Consider the following 17,481-nt stretch of genomic DNA (forward strand, 5'->3'; position numbering starts at 1 on the left):
AATATATTCAAGTGTGAGTTTGAGTTTTAATTCACAAAGAGGATCAAGCATTGCGGGGTGGAAGGCAACAGAGTGGAGTTAAGACCACAATCAGATGATGGTTTTATTGAAAGTAAATGCAGTCATGAAGGCTCAAATGGCCTACTCCTGCTCCCACGTCTTGTGAAGTGGAGGTGCCCATGTTGGACTGGGGGTGGACAAAATCAGAAGTCGCACGACACCAGGTTAGAGTCCAACAGGTTTATTTGAAATCTCAAGCATTCCGGTTCACCTGACGAAGGAGCAGCACTCTGAAAACTTGTGATTTCAAACAATTCCTGTTGGACTACAACCTAGTGTTGTGGGACTTCCGACTATATCTGACAAGCTAAGGTTGAGAATTACACAGACCTATAAACCAATGAGAATTGAACAAGCCATTGAAGAAGCACAATGAATCGGCTAATTCCTTAGTAACACAAATGAAACCAGAGAGTGCAGGATAAGAGCTGGGCAGGCCCTTATTAAATACAGAGAATCAGATGGATCATTAAAGAAAAAGTGACTGGAGCAGGCCTTTCCACTGAAAACATGCGCTAACAATTTTCATTCTATTCTTAAAACGATTAGGAATTATATATTTGGCAATGTTTTGTAACATGAAACTGCTGTGGGTTAATGTACAACCTTAATTGAAAACACATCAGAGAAATGTTATGCGCGCTGAGACCACAAAACCCCAGCAGCTGCGAAAAAGAACAAAGCTAATTTGTGTCCACATTCTCTTCCTGTTTATCCAAACTTTATTTGATCATCTGTATTTACATGATTACAGAAAACAGCATTCTATTGAGGTACAAACGCTGGATGTGATCATCATGTGAAGATTAAAGCCACCCCATATCTCATTCTGTTTTTTATCAATTTACACTGTGTGAGAAGGATAGGTTAAACCCATGATGACACTTAATGGTCACAAATTCGCATTGGGTAAATTTGCAGAATGCAACAATGAAGCTTTTTTAATAATAATAATCATAACCATAATTTCAAATACGCTGCCATTTCCTAATAGTGAGAAAATAGCTGTCCTCAAAACAATTGCCCTTCATACCCCACACCCAATACTACCAACTGAATATATGTTGCTGTTGTGGTTCTGGATCTTCATTATATAATTTACGGCCACAACCTTGCCCTAAGTGCCTTCAGGAATGAACGTCTAAAAGGACACATCCAACCCTGCTGACTTTCAGATCCCAATAGGCTGTAGGCATGAACTTAAAAGTTGTTGCAGGACATACTGCAAAACAGCTTAAAGAGAAATGGGGAAATTACTTCTGACACCATGTGGAATGGCCAACCTCATTCTTAAAAACCGAAAAGCATTTTCTCCCTCTCCAAAATTATTTAGACTAGCAGCCCTCCCCTACAAATGCATCGATTCGAAAACACCAGCAAGTGAGAGGTTTACATCAGAACGAACATGTTCTCCCAGTGTATAATGTAATCAAATGCTTGCTTTTAGGCGTTGTTTTTTTTTGAACACTCGTGCTTGACTCTAAACATTGAAGTATCAACTTCTTGTCTTGGCAATGTCGGTCTCAAATGGAGTTGGTTCCTGCTGCACTTCAAGATCCAATTTGTTGTGCATGTCCCTCCATTTAGAAGGCACTCCACTGACATGCGTCATGTCGTTGAGAACAGGTTCCACCGAATGCTTCAGTGACCAGGATCACTTCTGGTGAGTGCGGTCCATGACGCGTTCAGATTGGCAGCAACTGGAAGCCACGTAACTCACAGTCAAGTCGGAAATTTTCAAAATCCATTCTCCGCTTCACAGCCCGAGAAAGTGGATTTCACGCAGCAGCCAGCTGCAAAACTCCGCGCACTCATGTACAGTGTTCCAATGGCATAAAGTCATCGTTTGCAATAAAATTCCAATGAATTTCTAGCGCTTAAAAATTATAATTTCAATCAAATTTTCCCTTGTACAATTGCCCAAACTTTGCATCTGGACCAGTTCAAATCAGCACGTGCTGCTCCAAATGTATGCAAATGCAATCGTGCAGCAGCAAAGTCTCCTAGCCAGTGCTGCTTAAGCCAATAAATTCTTCACTGGAGGCCGTTTTATCTTTATGGAACCCATCATCATCGATCTCCCACTTGCAGTTATTATTTCAGCCTTCAACCGACCAACTGTAGACTCTGCCCCATGCATCACCCACAAATAGTTTAGCCTGATTCCTGTAAGGAAGCAAGAAGACTCTTAACAATTTCTGAACTCGCAGTGTGGCAAAAAGGATTCGTTTAATTGACACTTGAAGCGCCAATAAGTAGGCTAGTATTGCTAAGATTTTCACTTTATAATCCAACAAATCAGCTCAACACTAACCCCGTGGAAGCATCCGTTATTCGGCTGGTTTATGTAAATCTCAGCTGTTTTTCCAGTTAGACTTTCCATTTTATATCATCTCAACAGTAACATTAAAAATAATGAACTAAGTCAGGGGGGAACCCAGCACTGAGAAACCATAATGTGGTGTGAAGAACTCATCCATCACTTACACTTAAACAGGCACAGCACAAAGAAAAGGCCAGACTGCGTCTTCATTCAAGCACCACTATATAAAGGAAAAGGGCCAATCTAAGCCAAGTACGCATCTTAGTCGCCTGACCATTGAGCTTTTGAACACCCCTGTCCATCCCACCCTGTGGCTATTTGATGGGTGCTGAACCACAGCCCCCAGAAAGATCCCACAATGTGCTGCATTTGTTGGTCTAAGCTGGGTCAGCTGAAGGGATGCTAACATTGACCTCAACACCCTGGAGGGAGGACAGAGGCAGTCAGTTGAGTGAGGTGTACTGGCCCCGGATGACTCTGGGAGTGCAGGATGTGGGTGGCATCAGTTAGTAGCGATACAGCCCCTCACGTTCCAGGTGAAGAAGTTCCTTTGCGTGTGGTATCAGAGACAGGCCAGGGCATGGGGAAAGCATTGGCCTTTCCCATCACTCCGAGGAAACCTGCTGGACTGACAAATACTGTGATGGGGGTGGGGAGTGCGTGGGAATCATTGCAAAAGCAAGAATCCCACACTCCTTCAAAAGTGTCTGCTGCTTTTGTTTTAATCTCTCCACCTGCCTCTGTGCTCCCAACCCCTCCCCCCCCCCCCGTCTTTATTCAGCAGTTAGTTTTAATCAGTCAGGACATTACCAATTCCTCTCTCCTTGCACCAGGCTCCGAAAAGAACGAAAGAAATTGGACAACATTTCAAACAAAAAGCTGGCTACACCCTGCAGAAAATACTGCGTGTGGAATTGCCCTAAATGACTGGCTGTGCATTCCAGTTTTGACCTCAAATAATTGAAAGAATTAAAGAAATGCCAATTACAGTGTAAAGATCAAAAGACCTGCGGATGCTGGAAATCAGAAACAAAAAATTGCTGGAAAAGCTCAGCAGGTCAGGCAGCATCTGTGGAGAGAAATCAGAGTTAACCTTTCAGGTCGAGTGACCCTCCCTCAGAACTGAGTTAGGATCACTCGACTCGAAACATAAATTCTGCTTTCTCTCCGCAGGTGCGGCCTGACCGGCTGAGCTTTTCCAGCAATTTCTGTTGGTGCCCTTCGGCCCAACAAGTCCACACCGACCCTCCGAAGAGCAACCCACCCAAACCCATTCCCCTACACATAACACTACAGACAATTTAGCATGGCCAATCCACCTGACCTGCACATCTTTGGATTGTAGGAGGAAACCGGAGCACCCGGAGGAAACCCACAGAGACACGGGGAGAATGTGCAAACTCCACACAGACAGTCACCCGAGGCGGGAATTGAACCCGGGTCTCTGGCGCTGTGAGGCAGCAGTGCTAACCACTGTGCCACCGTGCCGCCCTAGAATGTTCCAAACAAATTTAAACCTCAAAAACAGAATCTCTGTTTTTGTTTCTGATTTCCAGCAGTCCTTTCAGTTTTTATAAAGTTAAGTTCCACTCTGGGGTTAAAAGGGTGTGTGGAATTCCTCACCCAGCAGCTTTTGAACTGGGGATGAACTTGGATTTTATGCAGGATATAGGTTACAACACTAATTGAAATGACATTCAGTTCCCGAGGCTGTAATTGTGATCACTGGCTCAGAAATCCACCTTCCCTGTGAACTCGCTCCAAATACTAGAAGAACCAACATGCTACCTGGAGATGCCCAGTGCTGTGACTGCAGGACTCCTCTTGTTCTGTTTCCCTGCGGATGTGCTGCTTCTGCTCAGCTCTTGACAAAGGACAAGGTGCCGTTCCCATTTGTAACCTGTGGTGGAGGGAATATTAAAAGCCACGGTCATTGCTTCGGGGAAATATGCCAGTCAAGTAGATGTCTCTTTAATGGCAAACAGGTAGCACTCGCAGTAAACATCCAGGGTTAATCTCTGCCTGTCCGGTAATGTGAGGGGATGTCCCAATTTAATTAAATTTTAATCATGCTGTTCAGCGATGCTGAGCTCTAATCAGGAATTCAGATTTGTGCATTATTAAATGCCTTCTAACTTGCACGGTTAGGTCAGCAGTGACTCATCCTTGGTTGAATGTGTCTGACATCTCTCTTTGCTATTGATCTCCATGGCTAAACAAACAATTGCATGCAGTTAAATAATAACAGCTAGAGTAGCTATTTTCCTGTTCTGAGCTCCAACTCGATTCGAAAGTATGCAATGGTAATTGAGGCCATAATTACCTACAACAATGGGGGAAATTACTATTTAATTCCCAGACACAAACCATCGTGCAAGGTACTTGAAGCCTATAATTACCACTTATTTTCTGTTTTGTAAAAGGAAAAACAAGACATGGAGATGCAATGTGATTGGCAACCCACACAAAGTCTTTTTGTTTGTGGCATTCAATCTTAACCAACAGGCCTGGATTGTTATTTTGAATGTTATAATCTTCCAAAGTGAGCTATTACTCGACTGAGAAGGCAGTAGGATATCACGGGGCCCTGTCCATGCTGCTCCCCTGAGCAACTTCGCTGACAGAGGAGCAACCCATCCTCACTGTCTGCCCTCAGGTGGGGTAAATTATCCAAGAGTATGCGCTTTCTGGGAGATCCGCAGTTCTATGGTCTGGTCTCTTGATAACAGATTAGAAGGGAAACAGTATCATTTGTGACAGGTTTGTTTGATGGGCATATGGGGGGGAGGGTGGGTGGGCACAGTTTGAGCCCAGACTGATGCCGAGCGGCGATGGATGGCTGGCCTTACTTGACAGAAAAAGGGAAAATAAATCAGCTGGGGGGGTTTCTGCTCCTGCTCGCTATCCCAGTGTTGACTGCGGTACTGAACTTGGGATTGGGGTAGGAAGGTGGAATTGTGATGGATTAATGATCTCATTTCATGGAAGTGCCATAAGAAATAGTCTTATGTTCCTTACATTTTGATGTTTACATTTTAACAGGAGGTGGCAATGGTCTCGTGGTATTACCACTGGTTTGTTAATTCAGAGATCCAGGTAATCTGACCCACGGCAGATGTGGGATAAACATGGAATTAAGATTCTAATGATGATCATGAATCGATTGTTGGGGAAAAAAAACATCTGGTTTACTAATGCCCTTTAGGGAAGGAAACGGCTATCCTTATCTGGTCTGGCCTATATGTGACTCCAGACCCACAGCAACGTGATGAACTCTGAACTGCCTTCTGGGCAGTCAATGATAGGCAACAAATGCTGCCTGCTCAGTGATGACCTTAGAGGAGAAAGTGAGGTCTGCAGATGCTGGAGATCAGAGCTGAAAATGTGTTGCTGGAACAGCGCAGCAGGTCAGGCAGCATCCAGGGAACAGGAGAATCGACGTTTCTTCAGGAACGAAACATCGATTCTCCTGTTCCCTGGATGCTGCCTGATCTGCTGCGCTGTTCCAGCAACATATTTTCAGCAGTGATGACCTTATCCCGTGAATGTCCTTTGTAGAATCATAGAGCTGTACAGCATGGAAACAGACCCTTTGATCCAACTCGGCCATGCTGACCAGACGTCGTAAATTAATCTAGTCCCATTTGCAAGCATTTGGCCCATATCCCTCGAAACCCTTCCTATTCATCTACCCATCAAGATGCCTATTAAATGTTGTAATTGTACCAGCCTCCACCACTTCCTCTGGCAGCTCATTCCATACATGCACCACCCTCTGTGTGAAAAAGTTGCCCCTTAGGTTCCTTTTTAAACCTTTCCCCTCTCACCTTAAACCTATGCCCTCTAGTTTTGGACTCCCCTACCTCGGCTGTTCACCCTATTCATGCCCCGCATAATTTTATAAACTTCTGTAAGGTCACAACTAACCTCTGAGGTTTGAGTTGAACATTTTGCTGATACTCTCATCTCACCCTTGGAACAGAGTCAGAAAATAGTCCTGGGAAACTGTGGTAAAATCTGGAAAGGTGTCCAAATATATTGCCACCTGCCAAAACAGTGGGACAGGGAGAGGAAATATGGCAGGATGGGGCAGATGGTGTCGGAGGGGCGGGGTCACATTTTGAAGGAAGTATGACAAATATTTCTGCATGCAGTGCTTTGTAAGTGGCATCTGCTGTTGACACCAGAATATGATGTAGAGACTGGGCTGGGTAAAGGCAGAAATCACATGACACCCGGTTATGGTCCAATGGGTTTATTTGAAATCACAAGCTTTCAGAGCACTGCCCTTTCATCACGCGAGTGACTTCACGTGACGAAGGAGCACCGATCTGAAAGCTTGTGATTTCAAATACATCTGTTGGACTATAACCTGGTGTCATTTGACTTTGGACCTGGTACCAGAATATGGGGAAGGTGATGAGCATCATGCAATGGTCAGGGCAATTCTAAACCTTTCTAATCCGTCTGCCAACTTCCACAATGGATGTCTTTTGATTCAAGAAGAAAAAGGCACATCGTGCAGTTCCTCCAGGTTGAATGCAGAGCAGTCTGGGTGTGAAATGTGACCAGCTACACCAAGTGTTCAAGGTTCCCATGTAAGAAAAGAAAGTCAAAGGTGGAAATTATTGTTGCAAATATTGGTTATCGAGTGGAATTAATTCAGCTCACACTCACCATAAGTTATTCGAATGAGAGATCTTACACGCAGTAAATAAAAGGGATTAATAGCTCAATTAAAAACAACCAGAGAAATAGTAGCTTGTGAACTTTAACAGATTAAAGACCAAGATGCATCCAGTTTGTATTCAATCATTCTCATACTTGATTAAACCAAAAACAATTGCATCAGTAATTATAGGAATTGTTCTTTATCAACATTTGTTTACTCACTTGTAGGTGGCAAGAGTGTAGTGCTGGAAGTGCACAGCAGGTAATGCAGCATCTGAGGAGCAGGAGAATCAATGTTTCGGGCACAAGTCCTTCATCAGGAAGGGCATATGATGAGCTTCCTGGTGAAGGGCTTTTGCCCAAAACATCGATTCTCCTGCTCCTCAGATGTTCTATGACCTGCTGTGCTTTTCCAGCACTACACTCTTGAATCTGATTTCCAGCATCTGCAGTCCTTACTTTCTCCAAGTCAGGATGGTGAGTGTCTTGGAGGGGAAGGTGAAGGTGGTGGTGTTCTTATATATCTACTGCCCTTGTCCTTCTAGATGTAAGTGATCGTGGGTTTGGAAGGTGCTGTCTGAGGATTTTTGGTGAATTTCTGCAGTTCATTTTGTAGATAGTACACACTGCTGCTACTGAGCAGCGGTGGTGGAGGGATTGAATGTTTCAGGATGTAGTGCCAATCAAGTGGGTTGCTTCATCATTGAGTCATAGAGTCACAGAGATATACAGCACGGAAACAGACCCTTCGGTCCAACTCGTCCATGCTGACTAGATATTGTAAATTAATCTAGTCCCATTTGCCAGAATTTGGCCCATATCCCTCCAAACCTTCCCTATTCATATAGCCATCCGGATGCATTTTAAATGTTGTAATTGTACCAGTTGCCATCAACTTCTCTGGCAGCTCATTCCATAAGTGCCCCTTCGATACCTTTTAAATCTTCCCCTCTCACCCTAAGCCTATGTCCACTAGTTCTGGATTTCCCCATCCCAAGGAAAATACCTTGTCTATTTATCCTATCCATGCCTCTAATGATTTTATAAACCTGTATAAGGTCATCCCTCAGCCTCTGATACTCCAAGGAAAATAGCCCCAGTCTGTTCAGTCTCTCACTATAACTCAAATCCTCGAACCCTGACAACATCCTTGTAAATCTTTTCTGAACCCTTCTAAATTTCACAACATCCCTCCTATAGCAGGAAGCCCAGAACTGCATGCAATATTCCAAAAGTAGACAAACCGATGGCTTGTACAGCCAAAACATGGCCTCCCAACTCCTATATTCATTGTATGGACCAATAAAGGCAAGCATACCAAACTATCCTGTCGACCTGCTAATCCACTTTTAAAGAATTATGAACCTGCAATCCAAGGTCTCTTTGTTCAACAATGTTCCACACGACCTTACCATTAAGTGTATACATCCTGCCCTACTTTTGGCTTTTCAATTCAACTCCATTGGCCCATCTGATCAAGATCCCATTGTAATCAGAGATAACCTTCTTTTCTGTCCACTACATCACCAATTTTGGTGTCATCAGCAAAATTACTAACTATACCTCCTATGTTCAATCCAAATCATTTCTATAAATGATGAAAAGTAGTGGACCCAGTACCGATCCTTGTGGCACACCACTGGTCACAGGCCTCCAGTCCAAAAAGCAACCTTCCACCACCACCCTCATTCTTCTACCTTCGAGCTAGTTCTGTATCCAAATGGCTAGTTCTCCCTCTATTCCATGTGATAACCAGTCTACCATGAGGAATCTTGCTGAACGCCTTACTGAAGTCCATATAGATCACATCCACCACTCTGACTTAATTAATCCACTTTGTTGCTTGTTCAAAAAACTCAATTAAGTTTGTGAGACATGGTTTCCCATGCACAAAGCCATGTTGACTATCTCTAATCAGTCCTTGCTTTTCCAAATATATGTAAGTCCTGTCCCTCAGGATTCCCTCCAACAACCTGCCCATCACTGAGGTCAGGCTCACCAGTCTATAATTCCCTGGCTTTTCCTTACCACCTTTCTTAAATAGTGGCACCATGTTAGCCAACATCCAGTTTTCCGGCAGGTCACCTATGGCTATCAATGATAAAGGGGCCCAGCAATCACTTCCCTAGCTTCCCACAATGTTCTAGGGTACACCTGATAATGTTCTGGGGAATTATCCACTTTTATTCATTTTAAGACATCAAATACCACCTCCTCTGTAACATGGACATTTTTCAAGATGTCGGTTATTTGTTTCCCCACATTCTATATCTTCCATGTCCTTCTCCACAGTAAACACGGATGCAAAATACCCATTTAATATCTTCCCCATCTCCTGCAGTTCCTCACATAGGTGGCCTTGCTGATCTTTAAGGAGCCCTATTCTCTCCCTAGTTACCCTTTTGTCCTTAATGTAATTGTAGAATCCTTTTGGATTCTGTTTAACCCTATTTGCCAAAGCTATCTCATGTCCCCTTTTTGCCCTCCTGATTTCCCACTTCATTAAGATTAGATTAGATTAGATTCCCTACAGTGTGGAAACAGGCCCTTCGGCCCATCAAGTCCACACCGACCCTCTGAAGAGCAACCCACCCAGACCCATTCTGCTACATTCACCCCTGACTAATGCTACGGGCAATTTAGCATGGCCAATTCACCCAACCTGCACATCTTTGGACTGTGGGAGGAGACCCTCGCAGACACGGGGAGAATGTGCAAACATTCCCAAGGCGGGAATTGAACCCGGGCCCCTGGCACTGTGAGGCAGCAGTGCTAACCACTGAGCCACCGTACTGCCCCAAAAAACAATGCTTCCAATGCCGTGTCATTGCCAACCCGCAATGCCATGACTCGGATTATACTCCTACTGCCTTTATACTCTTGCAATGGTTCACTCAATCTCTGCTATCTGTACCTGATATATGCTTCCTTGTTGTTTCTTGACTAAAACCTCAATTTCTCTAGTCATCCAGCATTCCCTGTACCTACCAGTCTTGCCTTTCACTCTAACCGGAACACACTGTCTCTGGACTCGCGCTATCTCATTTTGAAGACTTCCTCTTTTCCAGCCGTCCCTTTACCTGCAAACATCCACCCCACCAGCGCCCCCATAACAATTTTTGAAAGTTCTTCCCTTCAAAATTGGCCGTGTTCCAATTTAGAACTTTAACTTTTAGATCTGGTCTATCCTTTTCCCTCACTATTTAAAAACTAATAGAATTATGGTCGCTGTCCTGGATAATGTCAAGTTTCTTTGGTGATGTTGAAGCTGCACCCATCCAGGCAAATGGGGAGTTTTCCCTCACACTCCTGACTTGTGCCTTGTTGATGGTGATTCAGGAAGTGAGTTCCTAGCCTCTGACGTGTTCTTATAGTCACTATTTTTTCACTAGAAGTCCAGTTAAGCTTCAGTAACCCTCCAGGATGTTGATAGTGGGAGATTCAATGATGGTAACACTATTGAATGTCAAGGGATGGTCTCTTATGGGAGATGGTCATTACAAACCATTTGTATGGTGCGAATGTTACTCTGATTTAGTCTGACCCAGATTTGACAGGAGGAAACTCCTGTGTTGGAGGAGCTCTGAGAAGATCCAAAGTTACCTTTTCCTCCCAATGTTCCACTCAGCACGTCATGTCTCAAATTACTCCTCAACTGAAAGCCAAAATGTTACTTACAGAAAGTAGTAAAGCTAATTTGTTTTTGAATGAATCGATATATCAGCTTTCACCGTCTCCTACGGGAGTGGTTCCATAGACTGACCACTCACTCACTGAAGAAAATGTTTCCATACATTAGTTTTGATTTTAACCCTCTTCAGATTCAGGCTGTATCCTCCACTTCTAATTTTCTGGTCAGGCTGAAACAGCTTATTTTGTCCGACATTAACCGCTGAACGCACTCGTACCTACAGCAATAACATACCCTTATGATTGTTGCTAACTGTGTCACCATCAGAGGTTGATTTTAGAATCATTCCATTTCGAGACACTGCTCCCAATAAGCTGACCAAAGACAATATATATTTAGAGCTGGAAATGTGTTGCTGGAAAAGCGCAGCAGGTCAGGCAGCATCCAGGTCTTTGCTGCCTGACCTGCTGCGCTTTTCCAGCAACACATTTCCAGCTCTGATCTCCAGCATCTGCAGACCTCACTTTCTCCACAATATATATTTAGCCATTTTCCAGCCACGTTCTGTGCTGTTTGCACAATTCGCCATCGCACACTACTGTTCAGTTACTTATTTATAATTAATGAACTTTCTTACTGTGCACTTTTAACAGATCGACTAATGTTGTAACTTGAAATGAACGTATAGATTTTCATACTGTGATTTGTTGCATGTTCTTGTAACACAATTCACTTCCTCTGGGCTGGTTTACGGGAATTTCTTTCCAAAGGTACCTTGAACTCCAGGTTCAAGTTTAGCTGGGGTTGCAATTTGGAGTCAGGAATCTTTGGTGTGTTTGAAGTGTTTAAACGTCCACATGCCTATTGCATTGTGCTTGCATGGTTGTGTGTTGGAGCAAGAGCCTACATTCAGAGTGGGCAGCAGTCTCTCAACTGTGGAAGGCATCACAGCTGAAGCTGATCACATCTTCATCCAACATTTACAGCCTGATGCGGGAATGTGGGGGAGTGTGTGTGTGTGATGGAACAGGGAGGATGGTGCTCAGACATGGAACAAACTGATACTGACCTTAACCTAGAGATATTTTAGATTAGATTAGATTAGATTAGATTACTTACAGTGTGGAAACAGGCCCTTCGGCCCAACAAGTCCACACCGACCCGCCGAAGCGCAACCCACCCATTCCCCTACATTTACCCCTTACCTAACACTACGGGCAATTCAGCATGGCCAATTCACCTGACCTGCACATCTTTGTGACTGTGGGAGGAAACCGGAGCACCTAGAGGAAACCCACACAGACACGAGGAGAACGTACAAACTTCCACACAGTCAGTCGCCTGAGGCGGGAATTGAACCCGGGTCTCTGGCACTGTGAGGCAGCAGTGCTAACCACTGTGCCACCGTGCCGCCCTGGAGATCTGGAGATCAACAGAGGTCAGAGATTGAACCTGGTAACTTTGGTCTGAATTAGCCACATCCCTCTGACTGAGAGAGTACAGCCTAACATTTAGATTCTTTATTTCCGACTACAACATGGGAAGATGGAGGTGACTTAGGTTGCTGCAGATGACAGCAAATGTTACCCCATTGTCTCCTGCTTATTCCTGGCTAACCTTGAACTGGTTGGCTCTCTCGGTCATTTCAAAGGAGAGATGAGAGTCATTGCCGTGGGTTTGAAGTCACTTGTAGACTGAGACCAGGTGAGGATGGCAATATCCTTCCTTAAAAGGACATTAGTGAATCAGATAGGTATTTATGAAGATCAATAATGGTTATGTAGCCATTACGGGAACCATTCATTCATGGTTTTTAATGAATTCAGGTTTCACCACAGGCCATGGTGGAAACTGAACCCCTGATCAGAAGGGGCTCTCTGTATTGATTACCAGTCCAGTGTCATTACCACTTGACTACCACCACCCCAGCCTTCAGGGAAAGGAAGAAGAGCAATAATACAGCAAGATATTCCTGAATTAAATGCTACTCAAAAAATTCAAAAGAAACGAACAAGGTAAAGGGATGGCTGGAAAATAGGAAGCCTTCAGAAATGAGATAACAAGAGCCTAGAGACAGTATATTCCTGTTAGGGTGAAAGAAAGGGCTGGTAGGTGTAGGGAATGCTGAATGACTAGAGAAATTGAGGGTTTGGTTAAGAAAAAGAAGGAAGCATATGTCAGATATAGATTGGATAGATCAAGTGAATCATTAGAAGAGTATAAAGGCAGTAGGAGTATACGTGAGAGAGAAAAATCAGGAGGGCAAAAACGGAACATGAGATAGCTTTGGCAAATAGGGTTAAGGACCATCCAAAGTGTTTTTACAAATTATACTAAGGACAAAAAGGGTAACTAGGAAGACAATAGTGCCCCTCAAAGATCAGCAAGGCGGCCTTTGTGTGGAGACGCAGGAGATGAGGGAGATACCAAACGAGTATTTTGCATCTGTGTTTACTGTGGAGATAGGCATGGAAGATATAGAATGTGGGGAAATAGATGGTGACATCTTGAAAAATGTCTAGATTACAGAGGAGGAAGTGCTGGATGTCTTGAAATGCATAAAAGTCGATAAATCCCCAGGACCTGATCAGGCGTACCCTAGAACTCTGTGGGAAGCTACAGAAGTGATTGCTGGGCCTCTTGCTGAGATATTTGTATCATCGATAGTCACAGGTTAGGTGCTGAAAAACTGGAGGTTGGTTAACGTGGTGCCACTATTTAAGAAATGTGGTAAGGAAAAGCCAGAGAACAATAGAGCCTGATGTCTGTGATGGGCAAGTTGTTGGAGGGAGTCCTGAGGGACAGAATGTACATGTATTTGGAAAGGCAAGGACTAATTAGGGATAGTCAACATGGCTTTTTGCATGGGAAATCATGTCCCACAAAAATGACTGAGTTTTTTAAGAAGTAACAAAGCTCATTGATGAAGGCAGAGCGATAGATGTGATCTATATGGACCTCAGCAAGGCGTTCGACAAGGTTCCCCATGGGAGACTGGTGAGCAAGGTTAGATCTCAATGAATACAGGGAGAACTAGCCATTTCAATACTGAACTGGATCAAATGTAGAAGACAGAGGGTGGTGGTGGAGGGTTGCTTTTCAGACTGGAGGCCTGTGACCAGTGGAGTGCCACAAGGATCGCTGCTGGGTCCTCTACTTTTTGTCATTTATATAAATGATTTGGATGTGAGCATAACACGCATAGTTAGTAAGTTTGCAGATGACATCAAAATTAGAGGTGTAGTTGACAGCGAAGGTTACCATAGATTATAACGGGATTTTGATCAGATGGGCCAATGGGCTGAGAAGTGGCAGATGGAGTTTAATTCAGATAAATGTGAGGTGCTGCATTTTGGGAAAGCAAATCTTAGCAGGACTTACACACTTAATGGTAAGATCCTAGGGAGTGTTGCTGAATAAAGAGTCCTTGGAGTGCAGGCTCATAGCTCCTTGAAAGTAAGGTCACAGGTAGATAGGATAGTGAAGAAGGCGTTTGGTATACTTTCCTTCATTGGTCAGAGTATTGAGTACAGGAGTTGGGAGGTCATGTTGTAGCTGTACAGGACATTGGTTATGCCACTTTTGGAATATTGCGTGCTTTTCTGGTCTCCTTCCTATCGGAAGGATGTTGTGAAACTTGAAAGGGTTCAGAAAAGATTTACAAGGATGTTGCCAGGATTGGAAGAATTGCGCTATTGGGAGAGGCTGAATAGGGTGGGACTATTTTCCTGGAGCGTCGGAGGCTGAGGGGTGACCGAATAGAGGTTTATAAAGTCATGAGGGGCATGGACAAAGTCTTTTCCCTGGGGTGGGGGAGTCCAGAACTAGAGGGCATAGGTTTAGGGTGAGAGGGGAAAGATATAAAAGAGACCTAAGGAGCAACATTTTCATGCATAGGGTGGTACGTGTGTGGAATGAGCTGTCAGAGGAAGTGGTGGAGGCTAATACAATTGCAACATTTAAAAGGCATCTGGATGGGTAAATGAATAGGAAGGGTTTAGAGGGATATGGGCCAGATGCTGGCAAGTGGGACTAGATTAGGTTGGGATATCTGGTTGGCACGGACAAGTTAGATTGAAGGGTCTGTTTCCATGCTGTACATCACTATGATGCTATGACTCTAATTCCTGAAAGTACTGGAGATGTAATGTGTGCTGTGTGGCATTTTGTTAGCAATCAACCATGCCCAGTGGGCCCCATAGGGACTGTCAAGTACACTAGCAATATTATCATAAGTAAATGATTCCTTTTTTTTTGGCTTGTAGCTAGCTCTTGTTTGTTCCCAGCTTTTAGGTTCAATGATACCAGGGCAACATTTCACGCAACAAAAAGTCAATACAGCAAATATTTAACATCTTTGCTCAGTACTTCAAAGACAGAAGTCATCAGGCGCCTGGACAAGTTGCCATGCAAACCATCAACTCATCTGCAAACTGTCCACTGCTGTGTCAAACCAGAGTGACACTCTGTGGAGGGTAAGCTCCCAGGTATGCTGTGGTTATTCTGCCCGGTGAGTCAGACACATGATACACAAACATTACCGTTCTTTTCCGCCGCTCTCCCTCCATCATTCTTGGTGACTTGCAGTCTTTGAAATTCTGTCTTCCACAGCTGTAAATTGGAAATAATCCAGAATGTTATAAACTTGCTCCTTAAAATTTGCAGCAAAAACAAACCAAATTGCCTGAGCGGGTCAATAGTTAGCACTGCTGCCTCTCAGCGCCAGGGACCAGGGTCCATTCCACCTACGGGCCACTGTCTGAGTGCAGTTTGCATTTTCTCCAGTTTCTTCATGGGTTTCCTCAAGGTGCTCTGATTTCCTCCCACAGTCCAAAGACATGGGGGTTGGTTGGATTGGCCATGGGAAATGCAAGGTTATTGGGATTGGGTAGGGAATGGGTCGGTGCAGACCCGATGGGCTGAATGTCCTGCAGGGATTCCACGAGCTAACCACAAAACCACCTGCATGCGGGTCTGCTGCAATTGCCATAAATAACTCGGCAGCAATTTCTTTATCCAGAGAGCTTACTCAATGGAGGCAAATCACAGATGATGCCTTTACAGAGATAGTATACTCGTATATGAGAGAGAAAGGAATATAAGGATGTGTTGATGGAGTTGGAAAGAAGGAAGGTTGGATGGATACTCTCATAGTGCACAAACAGCAGACAGCAGTGAGGCTGATTGAATTTACAATACTGCAACAGACCAATGTACAAAACTGAAGAACTAATTGGAGGGCCATCAATGAACTAAGGCTAAAAACAATCACAAAGTTCCACTACCTCAAAACTATGATTGACATATTATTTGGTCTTAGAAGTCTAAGGATTGCAGGAGAACACAGAAATGTACCAAGGAATTCCAATGGTTTGAGAAGACTCCAAAAAAAACCGAGGAGAAGATACTCAAGTGCCATTTGAAGACGGTGAGGATGGAGGAAACAGAAGGAAACATACATTGCATTTCACTCCTTTGACACGCAGGCATGTTGCTGCCAAATTCATCTTGTTCAGTAAGGAATACAACACTGGGGTAAATACGAGGTGAACACAGTGAGAGAGGAAGGTTCAGAAATGAGTCTTTACACAAAGATGCACCAGCTGTCCAAGTCTATTGGTTAATACTTCAATACTTCCTTGTTTTAAATTTGAGTAAGGCAATTTGTACAGAAGTCTAATAAAGCATGTGCTTCGGGTTGTGGTCTGTTCTCTGAGTAAGGCAAAACAATTCCATATATTGTTCATTAAAGGATTATAAGAAACAAAATCAATTATCTATTTGTCCAACACATTAGCAATGGAACAGGTTTCAACTATTGTACTTTGCATTTATCTTCCTCATTTGTAAAAGTTAAATAATATGTGGGAAGATGGCTCTGGGCTAAGTATGGGTCACGCAATATTTCTTCAGTGTAAATTATCCTTTTTCAGATAAAGAGAATGCGTTCTAAATGAGGGTAGAAACTAGAGGGAGGTAACACAGAGAGTCTGCCGGGCAGAGTGCCAAGAGACCTGGTCAATGCAGATCCAGTACAGAATAGAGCAACTAACGGTCTGTCCGAATCTGAGTCCCTCTAAGGGCTGCATGAAGCCAAGATTTATATGATGGGCACAGATTGGCGATTGGACAGTAGAGGTGCCCATACTTGACCCTCAGGCTAGAATGTCACATTTCCCCATTTCTGACTAGTTTCAGGAGCATTTATCGTGATGTTTTCAAACCCAGGTCTTGGTATTGTGGACAGAGCAATGGTAACTTGCACTGGTAACTCCAAAGGAGAGGGCAGATACAGGGCAGTGGGTTTGAGGGGCATTGGCTTGGTTAGGGGGAAGAAATCCACGAGTCCTCACTCCCAACTGACACCCAGCACTCCCTCTGACAGCATAAATGCGGACAGCATCATGTGAACAGGAGCAGGCCAATCAGCCCCTCAAGCCTGCTACCCCATTCAATAATTTGATGGCTGATCTAATTACTCCACATTCCTCCCTCGTCTGAATTACTTTGCAGCTCCTGGTTTGTCAAGGATCTCAGTATCTTTACCTTAAAAATATTTAAAGACTTTGCTTCTACTGTCTTTTCAGGAGGAGGGATCGAAAAGCACAATCCTTTGTGGAAAAAGATTCCCAACTTCTTAATGGCGGACTTCCTAATTTGTAAACAGCAAGTGATTCCTTCCACATCCACCCTGTCAAGATCATTCATGCTATTGTGTGTCTTCTTCAAATCTTCCAGACACCAGCAGACACAAGCCCAGCGCGTCCAACCTTCCCTCAAAAGACAACTCGCCCAT

The 17,481-nt window shown here is 43.9% G+C and overlaps 1 protein-coding gene across 3 annotated transcripts in view; it reads right to left on the reverse strand.

Annotated features, from left to right (window-relative positions):
* Nucleotides 1-759: 759 nt before the first annotated feature.
* Nucleotides 760-17,481, reverse strand: part of wdfy4 (WDFY family member 4) — a 321,548-nt gene continuing 304,826 nt past the window's right edge. For all 3 annotated transcript variants that reach the window (XM_087982407.1, XM_043678830.2, XM_087982406.1), the window contains 3 exons: nt 15,227-15,296; nt 4,172-4,283; nt 760-2,226 (listed from right to left, as the gene is read on the reverse strand). In XM_087982407.1, coding sequence (XP_087838533.1) covers nt 2,160-2,226; nt 4,172-4,283; nt 15,227-15,296 — 249 coding nt within the window. In that variant the 3' untranslated portion in view covers nt 760-2,159. The remainder of the gene's footprint in view (nt 2,227-4,171; nt 4,284-15,226; nt 15,297-17,481) is intronic.

The sequence above is a fragment of the Chiloscyllium plagiosum genome, unplaced genomic scaffold, assembly GCF_037043375.1.
Source record: "Chiloscyllium plagiosum isolate Xiang-an unplaced genomic scaffold, Cpla_swu_hap1 HiC_scaffold_43, whole genome shotgun sequence".
NCBI lineage: Eukaryota > Metazoa > Chordata > Chondrichthyes > Orectolobiformes > Hemiscylliidae > Chiloscyllium > Chiloscyllium plagiosum.